Consider the following 20,593-nt stretch of genomic DNA (forward strand, 5'->3'; position numbering starts at 1 on the left):
CAGCTGAATGCCTAAAGGAAGCCCAGTTCAATGGCACGGAAACAACTGTATCCTGGGGAAAATGTGAGAAAGAGAAGGCGGGCTGAGGCTGCAAGGCCCCTCCCCTTTCCTTTCCATCTTTCCTGGGAAATAGGTGGCAGTCAGGGGCTGAATGAAGCTAGAATATAAATGATGAGCAGAGGGTTCCACTGTGCCTTCAGGCCAATGTATTTGGGGAGAGCCCCAAAGCTTTGCTTTTCCTTCCTCTACGAATCCCCCTGCCTGCCCCACAGACATCTTTCACGGCCAGTCAGGCAACAGAGGAACTCTGAGGGAAGGGGCTCCCAGCTCTGGGCTCTTAGGCTCAAGTCGGTGACAGAAGCTCAAGTTTGCAGAGTGCTTTGTGGGCACATTTCCCTCAGTTTCCCTGTGAGGCAGGTAGGACAGACATTATCATCCCATTTTCCAAATGAAGAAACTGAGGCTTGGAGTAGCTAAATGGTTTGTCCACAGTCACTTGCCTAGGAAGTGTGATCCCAGGCCTCCTGATCTCCAGCCCTCTGTGCTTGTTTTAGACCATGGAGGGGCTGGGACAATGCTCCCCGAGGTTGCAGCCATACCACTTGTGCTCCTGGCAATGCAGAGGAGGGTTAATATAGCGCCTCTTGGAGATCCCTCTGCGTCAGTAGTGCTCTGCTATTCAGTAATCACCACAAATGAAGGGAGATGACAAACAAGGCTCATGTATTTGTGGGAAGGAGAAGGTAAGAAATGTCCAAGGATAACCGACAGCCCTCAGGATGGAGCCCTCAGAGAAGCCCCAGAGACAACCCAGGCATTACACTAGGTTCATCTCCTCCTGACGGGCCTAGGACAAAAGGGGCTGGGGCACACACTGGTGGAAAGAGACACATTATTGATGACCTATGAGAAGATGTTCAAGATCTCAAATGATTCCAGAAATACAAATTAAAGTAACTGTGACATTTGCCTAATTTGCATCAACCTGACAGGATAATGAAAGAGAAAAGCCAATGCTGGTGCGGGCAGGGCAAATTAGGCAGTGGAGTGGGGGACTGGTCTGGACTTTTGGGAAAGAATAAGAAATTAAACCACCAGACCTTTAAAAACATGCAGTTTCTAACTCCACTCTGGTGATTATTCCCCAGGCAACACAGACATAATAGCAAAGAAGGAAACAAAGACAGTGCCCATCACCAGGAATGGCTGACCCCATGACAGTTAATGAATGCAAGAAGAGCTCCACACAGGAAGACATGAGGCATCCGGAGAATCCAGAGAAGCACAGGAAGATTTACGTGAAGCAAAGCAGAGCCAAGAAAGCAGGAGTGACAACAGAGCTCCATCGACCTAGGCCTCAGGGAGGCAGCAACACGGATGAGGACGGGCGGGGAGGGCATTGGAGAAGGTCAAGTGCTCTTCTGCATTGGGCATAATAAATAGCCACTCAGGGAGCTGTCAACAGCCCAAGTTTATGGACACAGAGTCATTTAAAACCCACTTCAACCTGCAGGGTCCTTAACCTACACTTGACAATAAAAGTTAAAATAAAACTTATAATAAAAAAATGGGAAAAACAAGCCAATAAACCCTAAACTGGAGAGGAGACAAGAGGTGAAGAATGGGAAGGTGAGGCACACTCTCCAGTCGGCTCTGTTCCCTCGCCTCCCACTCGAAACCTTGGTTTGTTCTCCAGCATCCTGTTTGAATCATCCCTACCTCCTGTCTGGGCGGCCTGCCATGCCATCCACTATTTTTAGATTCTAATGAAAAAGGAGCCATCAGCATGACCATCATGCACCTGAGGGCACCCCCAGTCCTGAAGTCGCCTGGGAAAGTGCACAGGGGGCTCTGTCCCTGCAACCACCTCAGGGCAAGATGAGGGGCAGGTGCTCCATCCAGAGGCCCGAGTCCTGGGTCGGCCTGGAGCTCTGAGCAGAAGCTGGAGTCAGGGTCTGGAGCTCTGAGCCCACTGGTTTTGCAGTTAGGGAATGTCACTGAGTGCCGACAAAAGAGGCCGGTCCAGGTGGGGAGGAGGGCAGCCAAGAAGGGAAGAAAGGCTTTTCCTCACCTCCTACGTCTGCGGTGGGGTTAGAGTGCGAGGAAGAAGTCTTTGTACATTTGCAGCCCTTCAGAGGGGAAAGAAATCATGGATGGGAAGCTGACTGATCCCTTGGGCCTGAGAAACTCTCTCCTCAGACCCTGGCTGAGCTCCAGGGCCAAAGAACGACATCGTCTAGGAAGGCAGAAAAGGACACCTGAATTGTCAAGGTCGTCAGGGCCAGGCAGGCATGGCCCACTGCGGAAGGGGAATGCTTACCAGGGGGACCCAGCAGGCTGGCTCTGCCGGATGTGGGCGCCTGCAGATCCGAGTGGTTGACCCGCAGGCTGGGGCTGTCAAAGGGGCCGGGACCTTCTGTTTGGCCTGCAGGGGATGATGCGATTTCCGCCAAAACCTCCAAATCCTTCAGGATAACCTTAGGAGAGAGAAACAGAGCAGCACACGGGATGAGAGCTAAAGCACGACCTCTGAGGGGAGGGGACAGGACAGGACAGGACACGACATGTAGGAGCCAGGGAGAAAAAATCTCTGGAGTGAATCAGCCCCCTCCCAAACTGAAGGCCGACCTCTGAATAAGGAGGAGCACGACGGGCAAGATCACAAATCAGACTTCAGGATGTGGGAAGGAGGGACAAAGTCAGTAAATCTGCTTGGTTGTGAGAATCATCTGAGACCAACGGAGGGAAAGCCCTTTGAAACATCACGTAAATGTAATGCGATGGCTGACAATAAGAAAAACAGTATAGTTTGTTGAGGGAGGAATCTTGAGATATGAAGACTCAACCAAACCTGTAACTCACCGTCCTCTTTGTCGATGGAAAACTAAGTTCCAGGATAAGAATCGGGAACACGGGGAAAGGGAACGATGACCCAGGGCCCGAGACTTCAGGCACTACCACATGGAGTTTGTACGATCCCCTCCTTGTGTTGCTTATGGCGTCTACCCTACGCACACATGGGAAACCCTGGGGGCAGCATTCTCTGCCTCAGTCCCTCCTTCTGTTTAAGACATTATGCCAACAATACTGGCCCATCCCAGTCAGAGGAGCGTGGGGTGGCCTGTGCTTCTCTCTGTGTTATAACACTTCAAAAGCTCTGTCACTGGTGTAAACAGTGCCTACACTCCTAACCAAAGTCACAACTTCCACCTCCTAGTTAATGGTTTCAGCAGTGGCTTGGGCCAAGAAATCTGCCCCGTGTCCAGGTCGCGCCTGTGTTCCACTGGGTCCTATGAGGATGGCGGCTCTCTGTGCCGAGGGGAGCTGCACCGGGGAGGCAGAGCAGCAGTTTTAGTCACTCGGGATGAAGGCCAGGGCAGGGCAGAGTTCAGAACACTGCACTAAATTCCCGACAATCCTAGGGATGGCCTCATCATCAGCGACCAGCACAGGATCACTGCGCTTGTAGGAGTGATCAGCACATTCCTATGCTTTGCTCCCAACTCTACTCCCACTGAAACAAATCCCTCCAGAGTTGGGCTCCCGGTCTCTTGCCCTTCTTACCACACAAGATACAAAGGGCACTGTGACTACAGAGATGACCAACCCTTGCCCATCTATCTGTTGCTGAGTTTTCCACCAGGCCTCAGTCCCATGCCAAGATGGAGCTGCCCATCTTCTCTCCACCACCAGTCTGTTGGTCTGTACAATCACACAGCTGCTTACTGGTGCATCTTCTTTCTGAATGACCACCCTTCTGGTGTGCCATAGCCCTCTAGAGCCCCTCTGCTCCTGCTATTCCTGCACTCCTGAAAGCCCGGTCAATTCTCAGTCAAACCCAGGACGCTCCCCTACATCTCCTTTTCAGGTCCCATCTGACCCCTTCCAAGTCCCCTGTTCTGCTCATGTCTTCAGATCTTCTCCCTAGCAGCATAGGGTGCTCAAAATGTCTTTTCTTCCACAATCTGCTAAGCTATTTCTCCTATCACAACAGTAGCTCCTAAAATACAGTGCCTTCCACGAAGCCTTCCCAGACAGATGAGAGAAAGAAGGGTTCTCCTTCATCCCACATGGTTGGAGCACAGAACTAATACACTCACTTTCCCTGATCTTTAACCAATTATATAATCACCTTTGTCTCATCCCTAAAATCTACTTACTGTTGACCCAGATGACAAATACTTTACTGTCCTTTGATGAGTTCAGAGTGTTATTCTGTTTTCAGTAAATGAATTTAGGATGAAATGGATGAAAGGAAAACTCCACATCCCCTCACCCTGTACCAAGTGGGTGTGGGGCAATACCAATATCTAATAACAGCAGGGATGCTACCAGTGGGCAACGCAGCAGCCAAAAGCCACAGCAAAGTGTTTCAGAGCTCTTGGAGACCAGAGTTCAGGAAACCAGCAAAACAAGGGCCCAGAGAAACAGAGAAGGAAGGGCCCTGTGTTAACAAACATGGTAAATAATTGTCTGCAGCTCTCCACTGGGAAAAGCAGCCAGCAGACCAAATGCACTGTGTTTCAGAGGAATGGAGGGGGTGAGAAGGGCCCTGGAAGGAAGCAGAGAGCAATCCAGGAGCACCGTTGTGCCAGGGGAGAGGATGCCATCACTGTGCTAATGGCTAATGGCTGCCCCGAAGCTCCCTGCCTACTTGGGACATATGGCTCTTGGACCATAGTAACTGACACACTTCTCCCTCCTTCAATTTATAAAGGGGGACAACTCTGGCATCAGAAGGGGAGGTCAAACAGCGAGGCAGCAGCCACATGACCCCAGGTCTCTAAGGGGTTTCGGCCTTCAGGCCACCTCGAGCTCACCTTTAATCTTGCCTTGCACTGTGGCCGCCGGGCAAACACAGTCCTGAAGAGAAGGGAGTCAATGAGCTAAGGCTCAGCCAGCAACAGCTGGCTGGGAAGATGAGTTCTGGGGACACTCGGGGACGTGTATGTTGGCATTTGTGGTGGGCTCCGACACTTTCCTGCTTAGCCTAGCACCTCGGACGCTGCAGGGGCTTAATGTTTGCTGTTGGAGTGGGTGCCTGGTGCTCGGCAATAATGGAGTGGGCACCACCAAACTCCCTGAGGATAGAGAGCTGAGTGCAAAGCCTCCGTGTGCCCCAAAGAGCAGGGCTGGCCCGAGTCACGCTCCCCTGGGAGGCGTCTGCTTCTGACACATGTCGGTCTCAGGCTAAAGGATGCTGTGGTTCGTCTCGTACGTCTAGTGCCCAGCCAGCAAGTCCCTGTCTAGAGCAGGCCTGAGCAGTGACAGAAGGAGGCCTGGAGAGCTGTCAGAGCCCACTGGCTCCCCAGAGTGGGGCCTGCAATCCTGTCCCTTCTCCCCTCCGGGATTACACAGACGGACCTAAAGGAGACAGTCAGAAAAGGGGCAGAGTTTGGGTGGTTAACTCTCTTACGTTAAAACGTCTAACACCAAGCAGCAAATGGATGCACTAAATTTTGGTCCCATCACTCCAGAAGGGACCTCGCTGAAGCTGCTCACACACGTACACCCCAAGCCAGTCTTTGGCAGCTGGTGGCTGGCTGAAGGTCACCCGCCTCAGCTCGGGTGCAACAGGCTGAATAAATGCCAGTGCTGCCTCTTAGGAGAGAGCTCAGAGGACGGTCCTCCAGGCCTCCACACTGGGGGAGGGGGAGGGCAACGACTCGCTCTGCGGCATCTGGCCGAAGGGCCGGCGTGCAGGACTTAGGGATCAGCTCAGAGAGATCCAACGCTAGTAAACTCCCTCGGGTTCCAACCCTAACTCAGTCTTGGCCTCCACCCTTGCCTCCCTCTGTTTGGGGAGAATGGCAGTGAGAGCTCAGAGTTGGGAGGCATCAGAACCACCAACACACACACATCCTCCCACCAGCCACGGCTCACTTCAGGGACTTGGTATCATGGGGTCTGGGGCCGGAAGAGGAAAAGGGGCAGCCTTTCAGGTGGAGTTTCAGCCGTCTCTCCAGGGTTTTTAGGATGGCTAAGCCTCGGGGGTGGAATAACCCTTGGGCACATATGAACTGACATCCCTGAGGCAAGTGGAAAAACACAGAGGTCCCCTTTAAAGGATACACCCCTAAGATCCAGAGGGAGCAACAACCCCACAGAAACAGACGTAATGCTCCTTTTCTCCTCATCTTCTACCTCCAGAGACATGAGTCCTGCCTACTTCTCTCTGGCTGGCTAGGCTGTCTTCTTCCCTGGCTGGGGTTTTCTTGTAAGGCCTTGGCTCTTGGAATTGGATAAGGCCCTGGGAAGCCAGACGATTAGTATGCACCGCACAGCCATTTGCAAAATGAATATAAAACAGTTGCGCTTTCTTTTTGTGTGTGAGAGAGGGAAAGGGAGGAAGGTTACAAGAAAGCAATATTCTGCAGTAGCGGGAGTGCCTGCCATCGCCATGGCAACAGGCTGGGTGGTAGCAAGGCGCATCAGCTGGGTCCCTCCGTTCCGAGGTGGGGTGGCCATTAGCACGGTGAAAGGACCAGAGATAACTGGGTACTAGAAACATTTGACAAAGCAGCTGGGGAAGGGCCTACAAAGGGGAGGAAAGGGCAAAGACTTCTCTGCCTCCTTGCCTTCCCATGGCTTAGGGAGCAAAGCCAGGCTCTAGGACCGACCAGCTGAAGCAAATGCTCCCCTCGAAGCCAAAGGAGGGTCCACAGGGGTGAGGTCAGATGGCTGCTTCTCCCCTCCCTTTGAGCACCTCTCAAAAGATGGAACCCTGATTTTCAAGGACACATCTACCGATCTGGGTGTTCTGCTCCCCCATAACTTGGACAACTTCCACCAACAAACCAGCAGGTGAAGAGGCGCTATAAAGATCTTAAGAAGTGAAGCTTCAGGGGTCAGCTAGGTGGCACAGTGGATAAATCACCAGCCTTGGAGTCTGGAGTACCCGGCCTCAGACACTTGGCACTTACTAGCTGTGTGACCCTGGGCAAGTCACTTAACCCTCATTGCCCCGCCAAAACAAAACAAAACAAAACAAAAAAGAAATGAAGCTTCAGCTAGGCAGACAGCAGGTCCTTAATAAATAACTGAAAACTGACTTGTCAGTTCAAGGGAGAGGAATAGACAGAGTCTTGAATTGAGGCAGACAGAGTCCTGGAGGAGGCCTCCCTCCTCCCTTTATCCTCTTGTCTCTTAGAAAATGTCACCAGAGTACGGACAGATCCCTGCCCAGCTCTGCTGGACTTGCTGACTTCCCTTCCAATTTTCCACTGACCAAGTTCAGTCCTAGTGAGTTGCTCAGCCAGTCTGCTCCTTGGGCCTATGGAAGAGTTAGAAACCAGTTCACTTGCCAATGAACCGTGCCTGTTCTGGGAATGGCCAAGAGGATGACTTGGGAACATACTGAGGCATGTCCTTAGGGTCAGATAGAAGGAAGGAGTGTCAGGCTAAGGCCAGAGGATGAGTTCTACTGGGTGAGAAGCAGCTATCACAAACTATTCGGTTTTTCTTCCCAGAGGATTCTGGGAGTAATGGGGGATTTTGTCCAAATCTAGCTGAAGTCACATCCCTTGGGTCAAGTGGAGCCACTTAGCACCACGGTAGTCTGAGGACATACGTGCTCTACAGGAAATCAGTCCTTCCTCTGAGAGGGCCAGGACACACGAAGTCAGGCCTGTCAAGTCTCTGACCACAAAAGGTAATTACTGCAGGCTAATAGGGATAGAAATAACCCAGGGAGCTGGGAGGCTCATCCTAAAGCTATCTGCGTACCATGCTCCCCAGCACTGCCCCCAGCTGTCCTCATAGGAAGGGAGCCTCTTCCTTCCCAGGAAAGGTAACATCGTCCCCAGTGCCTGCCCTCCTGAGAAGGCTTTGGAGGAATGCAGTCCCATCTGGTACCAGGGGCTGGAGGCCTTGGCCCTGGTTACCCAAAACAAACAGGCCATCGCAGCTGGCAGCAATCAGACCCCCGGCCCTCACCATCCATCAGGTCTGAGAAAGGGCAGCTGGGAAGGACGATGCTCAGAAAACCTTGTGCATACAATCTGGGTCCCAGCAACCCAGAGCAAGCATCCACTTGGGAGCTTTCCATTCCCTTCCATTCGAAGGACCCCCCCCCCCCAAGGCAAAGTCTAGACTGTGAGGGACAAAGGGGATTGATTTCTGGGGTCAGGTGGAACCGATTTTGTTTCAAATTGAGGAAGACACACTGTTCCAGGGATTCTTAGCCTTTTCCTGTATTGTGGACCTCTCTGACGATAGTCGGGTTAAGTTGATAGAGCCCTCTCAGAAGAAAGTTTTTAAATGCACAAAAGATAGGTTTACAAAGGAAACCCATGATATTGAAATATAGTTATCAAAAAAGTTCAAATAGCAAAGTCAACAGGCCTCAGGCTAGAAGCGGTCCCTGCTCTTGTGGAATAGAGGCCTTACTCATTTATTATGCCTCAGTTCACTGCTGCCTGACTTCAAACGTGCTGAGATGTGGATCCTACTTAAATTACCTTCTGAAAGCCTTTCCTGAGCACCACGTGTGGAGCAGGCACTTCATATTTGTTCTAAAATGCCTGCTAACTAATGCTGCAAGCAGTAAACAGAGGACCCTGGGGGCCAGACCAGCAACCATCTTTCTTCAGGAAGGGGAGAAGAAAAAAAAATGGAAGCAGACTGTGTTTAAAGCCGCATGAAACCCAGATCACACTGCTTTGCCTCTCACCTCCCTCAGGGCTTTTCCTCCTGGTTCAAGGCACTGCTCATTTGCATCATCCTAGGCTATTACTTTGGGAACTGGGGGGGGGGGTATACTCATAGGATTATCAATTCACTGCGTGTGCAGGAAACAAATGGGGAGGAGGTCTGCTGTGCCAAGTGCAGCGTATAGCTGTGTACATAACGCCAGCTATATATAGGTTACTAGGCAGCTGGCTGAGTGGAGAGGCCATTCTGTCTCCTGGGCACCAATCACATGGTTGCCAGGAGAGGATACAAGGCTCCAGGCTCTGTGGGTCTCCTCTGGATCTTGAGAAAGTCTCTGCTTAGGTCCTAGTGCCACGGCAATGTCCATGCCCAGTCCTGAGGAAAGTGGGCTCGTAGCCATGTTCTGGCCTCATCTGCTCTGGCTATGGTGAACCCCACTGGGGCAGGCTCTGGGGGAGGCAGGAGAACCTGCTCTCGGGCAGGCACTGCTGGGAGCAGGATGCCCTGGGCCCTGTTGCAGGCTCAGGGACATGCTGATTCAGCCAGGAGGGCTTCTGCAGCTCTGACCACGTGTGGTTCCCAGGCACTGGGGCCAGGGAGTGGCCTGGCTCTATCCACAGCAGGAAGTTGCCCAAGGAATTCATGCCAATTCGGCTTTTCGCCATTTCAAGAGAAGGAAAAAACCCCAATACACAACTTGGAAGAAATTCTGGTTTCTGAAAAGAAACCACAAGCACGCAAGTAGAGCAACTCACAGGACAGCAAGGGAAAATGGGAACAAGACAGCCGATGGGCTGCTGTGGGTTGGGGATGGAAGATGCCAGTAATGGAAGCAGTCGGCACTGCTGGATGGTCACGGAAAGGGCTCTGGAGACATGGCTGGTGCCTCAGGCCGCAGACCTGGAAGGACCATCACGACTTGTCCGGTTCTTATTTCAAGTCCTCTGAGATGGTTCTATTTTAGGGGATGGAGCTGTGGTCCATCAGTCGAGCCTCAGCATTTGATTGAAACAAAGATGGCTCTATTGTTTGGGAGAATTTTCTGACAGGGAGATGTGGGATCATGCTGGCTCCCAGATGCTGATCACATGGCAACCATGAGAGTCAGCTCGGAGGTCTGGCAGTCTCTGACCCCAGAGAAAACTCATGCCTTTAGCATGAGCAAAGACAGTCCTCTCAAGCATCCCTGCTTGTCTGCTAGAATTCTTTCTTCCTCAGAGGAGGCCAGGAGAGGCGAAGGCCTCCCCCTACACATCCGTTACTGCCGTCATGAGCCTCTGGCCTCCCCAATTTATGGCTCTGCATGCTGCCAAGGTTGAGCTTCCTTAAGTGCAGTGCCAATCATGTAGTTCCTTCAGTGGGAGCCTGGGAGGGCAGCTCAGGTCAAGAGGAAGAACAGACTTCTGGAGTTGGAGGACCTGGGTTTTAATTCTGCCCCTGCCTCTTATTCCCTGTGGAAATCGGTGAACTTCTGTAAGTCTGTTTCCTCCTATGTAAAGTCAGAGGGATGGAGAGCCTTCGAGATCCTTCCTAAGCTGAGACCTAGGATCCCATGATCTTTAGCCTGGCAGCTCCTGCCCCTGGGGACGCACTTTCCAGTGTCTGTAGCTTTGTCCTGCTGCTCCCCGTGTCTGTGACGCCTGCACCCTTCATCCTACCCATTCATCAAGAACCAGCAGGAATGCCGTCACCCCCTCCGTGAAGCCCGCCTTTAACTGTCTAGTTCTCAAGTCCTCTGTCCTCAGACCTAGAAGAGCATCAGAGACAGCTAAGTGTCACAGGGGATAGAATACTGGACCTGACTAAAAATCCCGTCTCAGATACTTACTAGCTGTGTGTCTCTCAGACTCAGTTTCCTCACCTGTAAAGTGGACAGCAGACAGCACCTACCTCTTGGGTTGTTATTAGGATCAAATCGGGTAACATGTGAAGTGCTTTGCAAACCTGAAAGTGCTATATAAACACTTGCTACTATTACTCTTACACGGCAGTCCCCATTTTGTGTCGGTTGTTTGCATACATGCCGGCACCCCTCCTACCAGCTGTAAGCTTCCTAAGGGCAAGGTTCATGTCTAGTTATCTGTGTGTCCCCTCCCCCAACTCCTCAGTGTTTATACAAACCATTCCGTACACAGCAGGAATTTATTACATTTGTCGAGCAGAGTTAGGAGCTTAGTGAGTCACAAAACCGTCCTATGTTAGTAAAAAGAAATAAAAACAAAGAGAACCCTATGGGTCTTCCTTATCCTCTTACCAACTGCTGAGTTGGGATGAAAGCATCAGGGATGGCCTGACCAATGATGAAATGTGTTTGCCTGCCACATTCTGAACCAAGATATGGAAATCCCAAAGCACGGGAGGAAAACCCTTATGTCGGAGGGTCCAGAGGTCTCATGAGATTCAGCTTGCAAGACTGCCCCAGTTTGGGGTCTCGCTCAAAGAAGGGAAGTCCTCTCCAGCCCCCTAGTGGTGAATGCCTGTCAGACACTTGCTGCCCTGATGCACGGGGTGGTTGGGAATCTGGGCACATCCCAGGCAGAGGGGCTAAGGCTATTCACTGGGAGGAAGGCCACAGGGCTGTGACTGGAATATAGTTTCCTCCTCTTGCTTACTGGCTTTCTTTTTCCTTCCCCCCTCCTTCCCTCTACCCCCATTCCCTTCTCTGAATTTCTTTCAGAACGCAGTGGAAGGGGAAAAACAGAACACCTCAAAGGAAGTTTCAGAGAGAGCCAAGAATGAGCAAACGTGTCCAGCTTGCTGGCAGGACCCCAACTGAGACATGTTGTGAAAGTCAATGTGTGTTCCTCATTTGATGAAGTCAAAGCCGAGGGTCTTGATTCGTCTTCCCATGACACTGAAGCGGCAATAACTTCTCAGCTCCCCCCTCCATCATCTGTGGAGGCAGAGGGCAGGAGGTCCCCAGCTACCGAGCGCTAACCACTGAGCTCTCTACAGGAGGAAGATCTCTAGAGTAATGCAGAAAGGGCCGTGTGAGACAGTGAAGAGACGCTGGGCTTGGAGTCTGGAAGACTAGCGGTGTGACCTTGGAATGCTGCTGAGCCTGTCGCCTCCTCTATAACACAGGAAGTGCTCTAGAGATGTAAGCTACCAGTAGAGTCTTGCGCTTCAGCTGAGTTTAAAGAAATCTGAAAGGTTTTTGTTGGCGGGGGAAGAAAAGATTGGGCATAGATTTAAAATGCACACTGAGGGGCAGCTAGATGGCGCAGTGGTTAAAGCGCTGGCCCTGGATTCAGGAGTACCTGAGTTCAAATCCAGCCTCAGACACTTAACACTTACTAAATGTGTGACCCTGGGCAAGTCACTTAACCCCCATTGCCCCGCAAAAAAAAAAAATGCATACTGAAGGGAGAACAAAGACAAAACCCTAGCAAGTGAGAAGTGTGTTTTGGGGGGCAGAAGGGAGAAAAGAGTCCATGACAAGTGGGAAGTAGGATGAGTGACTAGGGAAGAACAGGGGAGAGGGATGACAAGTATTTCCCCTGTGGCTTCTGAAGACAGCTGGCAGCCCACAGCACCACTGGGCAGAGCGGCAGAGCCCAGGGACACTTGATCGGCCTGAAGGAGGTTTGTAAAGACACATTGGTTACTCCTCCCCAAAGTAAGAGCTGGACTGGCCTTTCCATGCATCCTAACACCAGCATCCCCGGATCTACTGATGCCTGAGGAGCTGAAGGAAGAGAGTGGAAGGCAACAAGAGACGAGGGCTTATGGCTCCAAATGGGCAAGTTTGTGCACATCTATGTACTGGGCTTGCCCTGATGTGGGGAGGAATGTTAAACCATTCCCCAAAATGAGGGCTGCACAGAAAACACCTACAAGACCGTTGGAGGGAAGTTTCTTCCTAGGAGGTCCAAGTTCAGGACCATGGCTCCTTTCCCACCAACCTCGGGGAGGATGAGGAAGGAGCAAATGAGGTCGGCTTTGAGGACTGCATCGAGTCTGACCAAGACCAACTTAGGAGCAAAAAGGGGCCCTGGAGTGCTTCAGCTTGGGGTAAGGGGCTCTCCCCAAAGCCAGACTAGATTTCCCAGTGATTACCCGTGGGCTATTATACTTTTCTTGGTAAATACGGTAAAGACCACTTGTCTCTGCTACCAGCACAGGTATGTAAACATGTACTCAGGCACATTACCTAATGCATTTTCTGCTGATTAGTGCACATAGAGGTGTACACAAGCACACGTGGCCTGGTTTTGCACAGCTAACCTTCTAACATGCCCTACCCATAAATTAACTACTCTGAAGCAAGCCTGGTAATCAAATGAAAGTGCTCATCTCATTGACAAAGATCAGGCAGAGAGCCTTGGATGAGCCAGTAAGAGATGAGTGAAGAGGGGCAGCTAGGTGGCGCAGTGGATAAAGCACCGGCTCTGGATTCAGGAGGACCTGAGTTCAAATCCAGCCTCAGACACAACACTTACTAGCTGTGTGACTCTGGGCAAGTCACTTAACCCCAATTGCCTCACCAAAAAAAAAAAAAAAGAGAGAGAGATGAGTGAAGAGAGGGTCTTTGGAACCTTCCTGCTGCACCTTCCACAACAGTAAAGAACATGAATGAAGAGGGCCTCCCTTGGGTGGGGCCCCAATCACAAGCCCCCTCTTACCATAGCCCAAGATCTCAGCCCACAGACCTAGCTGACCAGTGTACCAGACAAGAGCCCTAAGGTTCCTTGGGAAAGGAACAGATAATAGGGATTTGTTTTGGGGGGGATCATTCATGTAATTGGTAAAAGATGAGGCAGGAAAGCAAAAGATTTTGAGATGAGAAAATGGGACCTGCCTCACTTCTCATCTGGGCCCTCAGTGTTGAATTAGAGGGCACTCAGCTGGAGCCCTGCAGCCTCAGAAGAGGGAAGAGGAATGGATCCTCTGACCTTCACCCCCGCATTCCTCCAAGACTCCCAAGTTGCTCTTGTCACACATTGAGGCAGATGAAAAGAGAGGTGACCCTCACTCCCCCAAGTTTGAGAAGGTGTTCAAGGATGCTGCCAGTGTTGATGGTATTAGAACGGGGATTTCCACCATCTGACCAACAAGGCTGGTTGTTGTCTTCCCTCCCTGGCACCTGGAAGCACAGGCCTTTTCCTTGTGAGTGAGATTCTATTCCCTTTAAAATTTTTCTGTCCTATTTCCCCAGGGGGCCCAGCCCATCAAATCAATAAAAGTCCTCCCTCCCAGAAGCAAATTCTTTCTCAAAGAGAGCTGTCTAAGGGGCTAGGAGCTACAGTTTGAAGCCAAATTAATTCACCAAGTATCTCCCAAGACGCTACAATATGTCTTTTCTCTTAGATATTGGCTTTGAGTCATTTTTGGTATGAAGGCTGTGACCTTAAGCAGGAAACTCATCATCGAGGAGATTCAGCCTTGTTACTCCCCACTTATCAGTAGTCTTCTGATTGAAGGGCTGGAGCAAAAAACTCATAACCTCCCTTTACAGAGAGCAGCAAAAGCCAGCCATCTTTTCATTTGTTGCCAGCCTCTCTGTTCGACTTCAGCTCTACTATCTTCTTCATCACACCCCTGTGCTGGGTACCTTTTGGTCCTCCCTCTTCCTCCCCCTTTAGCTTCCTCTTGGGGAAGCTCCTTGAGGGCAGGTATTGTCTCTTTCCTATTTGTATCCTCAGTGGTTAGCACAGTAACTGCATACAGCAGGTGCTTAATAAACATTTACCTATCGTATTGTAGCAGCTTCACCATCTTCATACAAGTCAGGAACAAAAGGTCAAGATCTCTCTTTGGGCCATTTGTGCTTCTTTCAGGGTCCTACCCTTGATGAGGTTTCAAGGAGTTTGGGAGCCCACCTCATAACAAGGCTGGCAGGTTTTCTGGGCTTCACTGGATGACTAGGCACACCAGGAAATCTCTCTTCTGATCTGCCAAGTCAGCTTGAGGTGGAAGTCTCAAGTTTCATTTTTGAATAAAAAATGTGCGACGAAAGGAACTCGGGAGTCTTGGGGCATGTGGGGTGTGAAGGTCAGAGGACCTACTCCCCTTCCCTCTTCTGAGGATGCAGGGCCGCAGCTGAGGGTCCAGATGAGAAGCAAGTGCTGATAAACAAGGCTGAGAAAGGTGGGCAGCTGAGTTCTCTTGTAGCTGGAGCAGAGTACAGCTAACACTGTGCATAAGCAGCCTGGGTTAGTAGATTAAGAGACACACAGGATATTGATGGGAAGGGATGGAGAGAACAGAGGGTAGCAAGGGCTCCTGATGCAGGTCCTGTGGACTCTGACCCTCACCAAGTTTTCTGTGAGAGAGGAGATTAAATCTCAGTTCATTCCATCTGCTATGCACAGATTCAATAAGACTGTCTATTCTCTGCAGACAGTTCAGATAGCAGTGCCTGGCTCTCCTCCCAGTCATTGCTGAAGTGAGTAGAAATGGGTGGTCAGGGCAGGAGGATTTAGGACAGATGTGCGTTAGACCTTCCTGACCGCAAGGAGGGACTGAGATTGGAACTAGTTACAGTGAAGCTGTGAGAGAAACATGACCAGCAGCTGCCAGGGATGTTATTGAGGGGAATGCTAAAATGGTGGGAATTCAGACCAAGGGACCTTCTCAGATTCCTTCCAACTCTAAGATCCCATCCTCTGGGACAGTACCTTTTTAGAAGCAGAGCCTAGAAACAAGGGTAGGTGCCTGAGGCCTCTTCCTGTCCCATCATTGACTCCCTTCAGGGTCCTGACTTCTAGTGACTCACACTTCTGCAGCAACAATCCAGTGCCACACTAATTCCATTAATGCCACACTAATACCAAGCACCTACTATGTGCAAAGCCACTAGACACGTATTCACCTGAGCAGCCAATGGCAGGGGTCTTTTGTTCAGTAGAAAAGCAAGATTAGCTCCCAAACACAAGCCTTCCAGTAGCTGCTCCAGGTGCTTTCTGTGTCTGATACGACTGAAATCTAGATCTCATTTTCACTTTAAAAGAGTCCACTGGGAGAGGATTCTGGGAAGATGGCAGAATAAGACAGGAAATACTGGGCTCTACAGAATTCTTCCAAAAACAAGGTAGAATATCACCTCAAAGTGAACTCTGAGGGGCAGAAATAAATAAAAGTTGGGATAAAGCTATTGTTTTCCTGAGACAACTAGCGAGGAGCTTAGGATAAACCTGACCTTCCTGGTCTTGCCCTACTGAAGTACAAACACCTCCAGGCAGACTCCACTGAATCAATAAGCAACAAGTCCTGGGTGCAGCTTACAGGTGCAGGAGGGACCACAGGGAACAAGCCTATGCCAAGAGTGTGCCAAGGCCTGAGCTGTGGCACAGGGACAGAGAAGAGTGCCTGGTTGGGCCTCCAGATGAAAAAAAGAACAGTATGAAAAATCTGAAGCCTGGGGCATCCCTCCCAAACTGTGGGACCAGAACCTGACTAGAATAATAAGCCACTAAAAATGAGTAAGTGAAGGAGAAAGAATCCAACCATACACAGCTACTATGGGAACAGAGAAAATCTAGGATCATACTCAGAAGAAGATAGTGAAGTTAAAAAAGACACTCCTACTCCAGAGGAAAACGTCAAATGGTCACAAGCCCAAAGAGTTTTTGTGAGAGCTTTAAAAGGACTTTAAAAATCAAATAAAAGAAGCTGTGGAAAAATTAGGAACTCAGAACTTCAATGAGAAAAACAACTGATCTGAAGCACAGATCAAGGAGAAACAGTAAGAATTGTCAGACTACCTGAAAGTTAGGATCAAAATAAGAGTCTAGATACTACATTGCAAGAAATTATTAAGGAAAATTGCTGTGAACTCCTAGAATGAGAAGGCAAAATAGAAATAGGAAAAAACCTCCTAAATTACCACCTGAAAGAGATCACAAAATGAAAACTCTCAGGAATATCATAGCCAAGTTCCAAAGCTCAAGGAGAAAATACTGCAAGCAACAAGAAAAAAAATTAAATACTGTGGAACTACAGTCAGGATAACACAAGATCTAGCAGCTTCTACGTTAAAAGACTGAAGGGCTTCGAACAATATATTTTAAAGAGCAAAGGATCTAGGTTTGCAACCAAGAATAAATTACCCGACAATCCTGGGTAAAAATACCTAGTATAATCCTGAATAGGGGTGGGGGAGAAGACATTTAATGACCTGAAAGGTATTTCTGACAAAAAAACTAGAACTCAACAGAAAATGTGACCTATAAAATCCAGGAGAAAAATAACATAAACATTAAAGACCAATTATGAGGGACTCGATAAGGTCAAACTGTTTACTTCTTATATGGAAAAATGTTATCTGTACTCTTTAAGAGTGTTATCATTACTTGGGTAGTTTGGAAGAGCTGGAAGGCTTGGGGTTGAGTTGAGTGTGATGGGATGATTCTAAAAAAAATTGGGTAGGGAGAGGTAAAATGGAGCAATTATCTCAGACAAACGAGGGATGAATGGAGTAACTGTTACAGTGGAAGAAGGTTGGTGTGGATGGCTGGTAGTGTTGGAACTTTATTTTCATTGGAACTAGATTAAAGAGGGAATAACATACATTTAGAAGGGTGTAAAATCCAAATTTATAAAGAAATAGGAGAGCAAAGGGAAAGGATAAGGGAGAAATTCTTAGAGGGGTAGGTAGATTAAGGGAAAGGGGGGATTTTCTAAAAGGGTATGGATTAGGGAGGTAGAGGTTAGAAGTAAATTAGATGTTTGAAGAGGGATAGGGTAAAAAAAAGAGGGTGAGAAGGATTAATAGTGAAGAAAAATAGGATGGAAGGAAATATATAATTAGTAATTATAATTTTTAATGTGAATGGAAACAGCAGAATGGAGTAAAAATCAGAACCCAACAATATGTTGTTTACAAGAAACACATTTTAAAATGAGAGATCATACAGTGTTACAATAAAGGGCTGGAGTAGAATTTATTATGCTTCAGTTGAAGTTAGAGATGGCAATCATAATCCTGGACAAAGTTAAAGCTAAAATAGATTTAATTAAATGAAATAAACAGGAAAACTACATTATGATAAAAGATACTATAGACAATGAAGCAATATCAATGTTAACTCTATATGCACCAAATACCGTAGCACCTAAATTTTTAAAGGAAAAGCTAAATGAATTACAGATGGAAATATACAGTAATACTATAACAGTGGGGGATTTTAATGTTCCTCTCTCAGAATTAGATAATTCAAAAAATTTTTAACTCAAAAAAAATTTATAAATGAATGTTAAAAATTGTCTTAACATGTAACTAAGAAAAATAAAATGAAAGGAAGGAGGGAGGAAGGAGAGGAAGGGAAGGAAGGAAGGAGGGGGAGGGAAGGAGGGAGACAGGGAAGAAGGAAGGAAGGAAGGAAAGAAAGAAGGAAGGGAGGGAGGAAAGAAGGAAGGAAAAATCAAGCATCAGGACCAGATGGATTTACAAGTGAATTCTACCAAACATTTAAGGATCAATTAATTGCAATATTAAATAAATTATTTGGAATAACAGGCAAAGGAGTCCTGCCAAACTCCTTTTATGAAACAAATATGGTACTGATACCTAAACCACAAAGAATAAAAACAGCAAAAGAAAATTACAGACCAATTTCATTAATGAATATGGATGCAAAAATCCTAAATAAAATACCAGCTAGGAAATTACAACAATCTATCACAAAGATTATACATTCTGAGCAAGCAGTATTTATACCGGGTATGCAGGGATAGTTTAATGAGGGGAAAACTAAACATAACTGATTATGTCAATAACAAAAAAAAAAATCATATTATTTGACATCAATAGATGCAGAAAAAGCTTTTGGTAAAATACAATACTCAGTTCTATTAAAAACACTTGCAACATAGGGATTTTTCCTTAAAATGATAAGAAGCAGCTACCTAAAACCATCAGCAAGCATTATTTGAAATGGGGATAAGCTAGAAGCTTCCCAGTAAGATCAGGAGTGAAACAAGGATGTCACTGTCACCAATACTATTCAATATTATATTAGAAATACTAGCAATAGAAATAAGGAAAAGAAATTGAAGGAATCAGACTGGCCAGTGAGGTAATAAACAAACTCTATTTGCAGGTAATGAGGATATACTTAGAAAATCCTAAAGATTCAGCTAAAAAGTTAGTGGAAAAAATAATTTTAGCAAAGCAGCAGGATATAAATTAAATCTACATAAATCATTAGCATTTCTATGTATTATCAATATAACAGTGCAAGAAGAGACAATAAGAGATATCCCATTTAAAATAACTGTATATAGTATAAAATACCTGGGAGTATACCTACCAAAACAAACCCAGAAACTACATGAACATAATTAGAAAACGCTTTTTATACAAATAAAGTCAGATTTAAATAACTGGAGAAATATTAACTGTTCATGCATAGGCAGAGCCAATATAATAAAAAAGACAATTTTACTTAAATGAAGCTATTTGCTCAATTCCATCCCCATTAAATTACAAAAAAAAAAAAAATATTTTACTGAGCTAGAAAAAGGAATAACAAAATTCATTTGGAAGAATTGGTCAAGAATATAAGAGGAATTAATGAAAAAAAAAAACACCATAAAGGAAGGAAGTGTAGCAGTATCAGAATAAACTATATTATAAAGCAGTAGTTATTAAAAGCATCCGCTACTCTAAATTAATTTACCTTTTCAGTGCCATACCAATCAGACTACCTAAAAATTATTTTATAGTTAGAAAAAATAATAACAAAATTCATCTGGAAAAACAAAAAGTCAAGAATATCAAGGGAACTAATGAAAAAAATTCACAGAAAGGTGGGCTAGCTGTACCAAATTTGAAGCTATACTATAAAGCAACAGTCATTAAAACTATTTGGTACTGGCTAAGAAATAGAGTGGTGGATCAATGGAAAAGGTTAGGCACAGGAGACACAGTAGTAAATGACTATAGTACTCAGTATAAATAAATATATATAAGTATATAAATGACTATAGTACCCAGACTCCAGCTCCTGGGATAGGAACTCAGTATTTGACAAAAACTGCTGGGAAAACTAGAAGATAGTATGGCAGAAACTAGGCACAGACCAACATCTTACACCTCATACAAAAATAAGGTCAAAATGGGTTCAAAATTTAGACATAAACGGTGATACCATAGATAAATTAAGAGAGGAAGGAACAGTCTACCTCTCAGATCTATGGAGAGGAAAACAATTTATGTCCAAACAAGAGATAGAGAATATTATGAAATGTAAGATGGAAGACTTTGATTACATTAAATTAAAAAGTTTTTGTACAAACAGAAGTAATGCAGCCAAAATTAGAAGGGAGGCAGAAAACTGGGAAACAATTTTTATAGCCAGCATTTCTGATAAAGGCCTCATTTCTAAAATATATAGGGAACTAAATCAAATTTATAAGAATCCAAGTCATTCCCCAATTGAGAAATGGTCAAAGGATATGAACAGGCAGTTTTCTGATGAAGAAGTCAAAGCTACCTATTTCCACATGAAAAAATGCTCTAAATTACTATTGATTAGAGAAATGCAAATGAAAACAACTCTGAGGTACCACCTCACACCTATCAGATTGGCTAATATGACAAAAAAGAAAAATAATAAATGTTGGAGAAGAAAAATTGGAACACTAATGCATTGTTGTTGGAGCTGTGAACTGATCCAACCATTCTGGAGAGCAATTTGGAACTATGCCCAAAGGGCTAAAAGCTATGCATACTCTTTGACCCAGCAATACCATTACTAGGTCTGTATCCCAAAGAGATCATAAAAAAGGGAAAAGGACCCACATGTACAAAAATATTTATAGCTGCTCTTTTTGTGGTGGCAAGGAATTGGAAATTGAGGGGTTGCCCATCAAATGGGGAATGGCTGAACAAGTTGTGTTATATGAATGTAATGGAATACTATTGTGCTGTAAGAAATGATGAGCAAGAGGAGTTCAGAGAAACCTGGAAGGACTTGCATGAACTGATGATGAGTGA

At 46.9% G+C, this 20,593-nt stretch overlaps 1 protein-coding gene across 1 annotated transcript in view; it reads right to left on the reverse strand.

The window, feature by feature from the left end:
* The window catches only part of VAC14 (VAC14 component of PIKFYVE complex), a 129,728-nt gene that overhangs the window by 65,995 nt on the left and 43,140 nt on the right, over positions 1 to 20,593 (reverse strand). The window contains exon 13 of the mRNA XM_043987184.1: positions 2,321 to 2,477. Coding sequence (XP_043843119.1) covers positions 2,321 to 2,477 — 157 coding nt within the window. The remainder of the gene's footprint in view (positions 1 to 2,320; positions 2,478 to 20,593) is intronic.

The sequence above is a fragment of the Dromiciops gliroides genome, chromosome 2, assembly GCF_019393635.1.
Source record: "Dromiciops gliroides isolate mDroGli1 chromosome 2, mDroGli1.pri, whole genome shotgun sequence".
Classification (NCBI taxonomy): domain Eukaryota; kingdom Metazoa; phylum Chordata; class Mammalia; order Microbiotheria; family Microbiotheriidae; genus Dromiciops; species Dromiciops gliroides.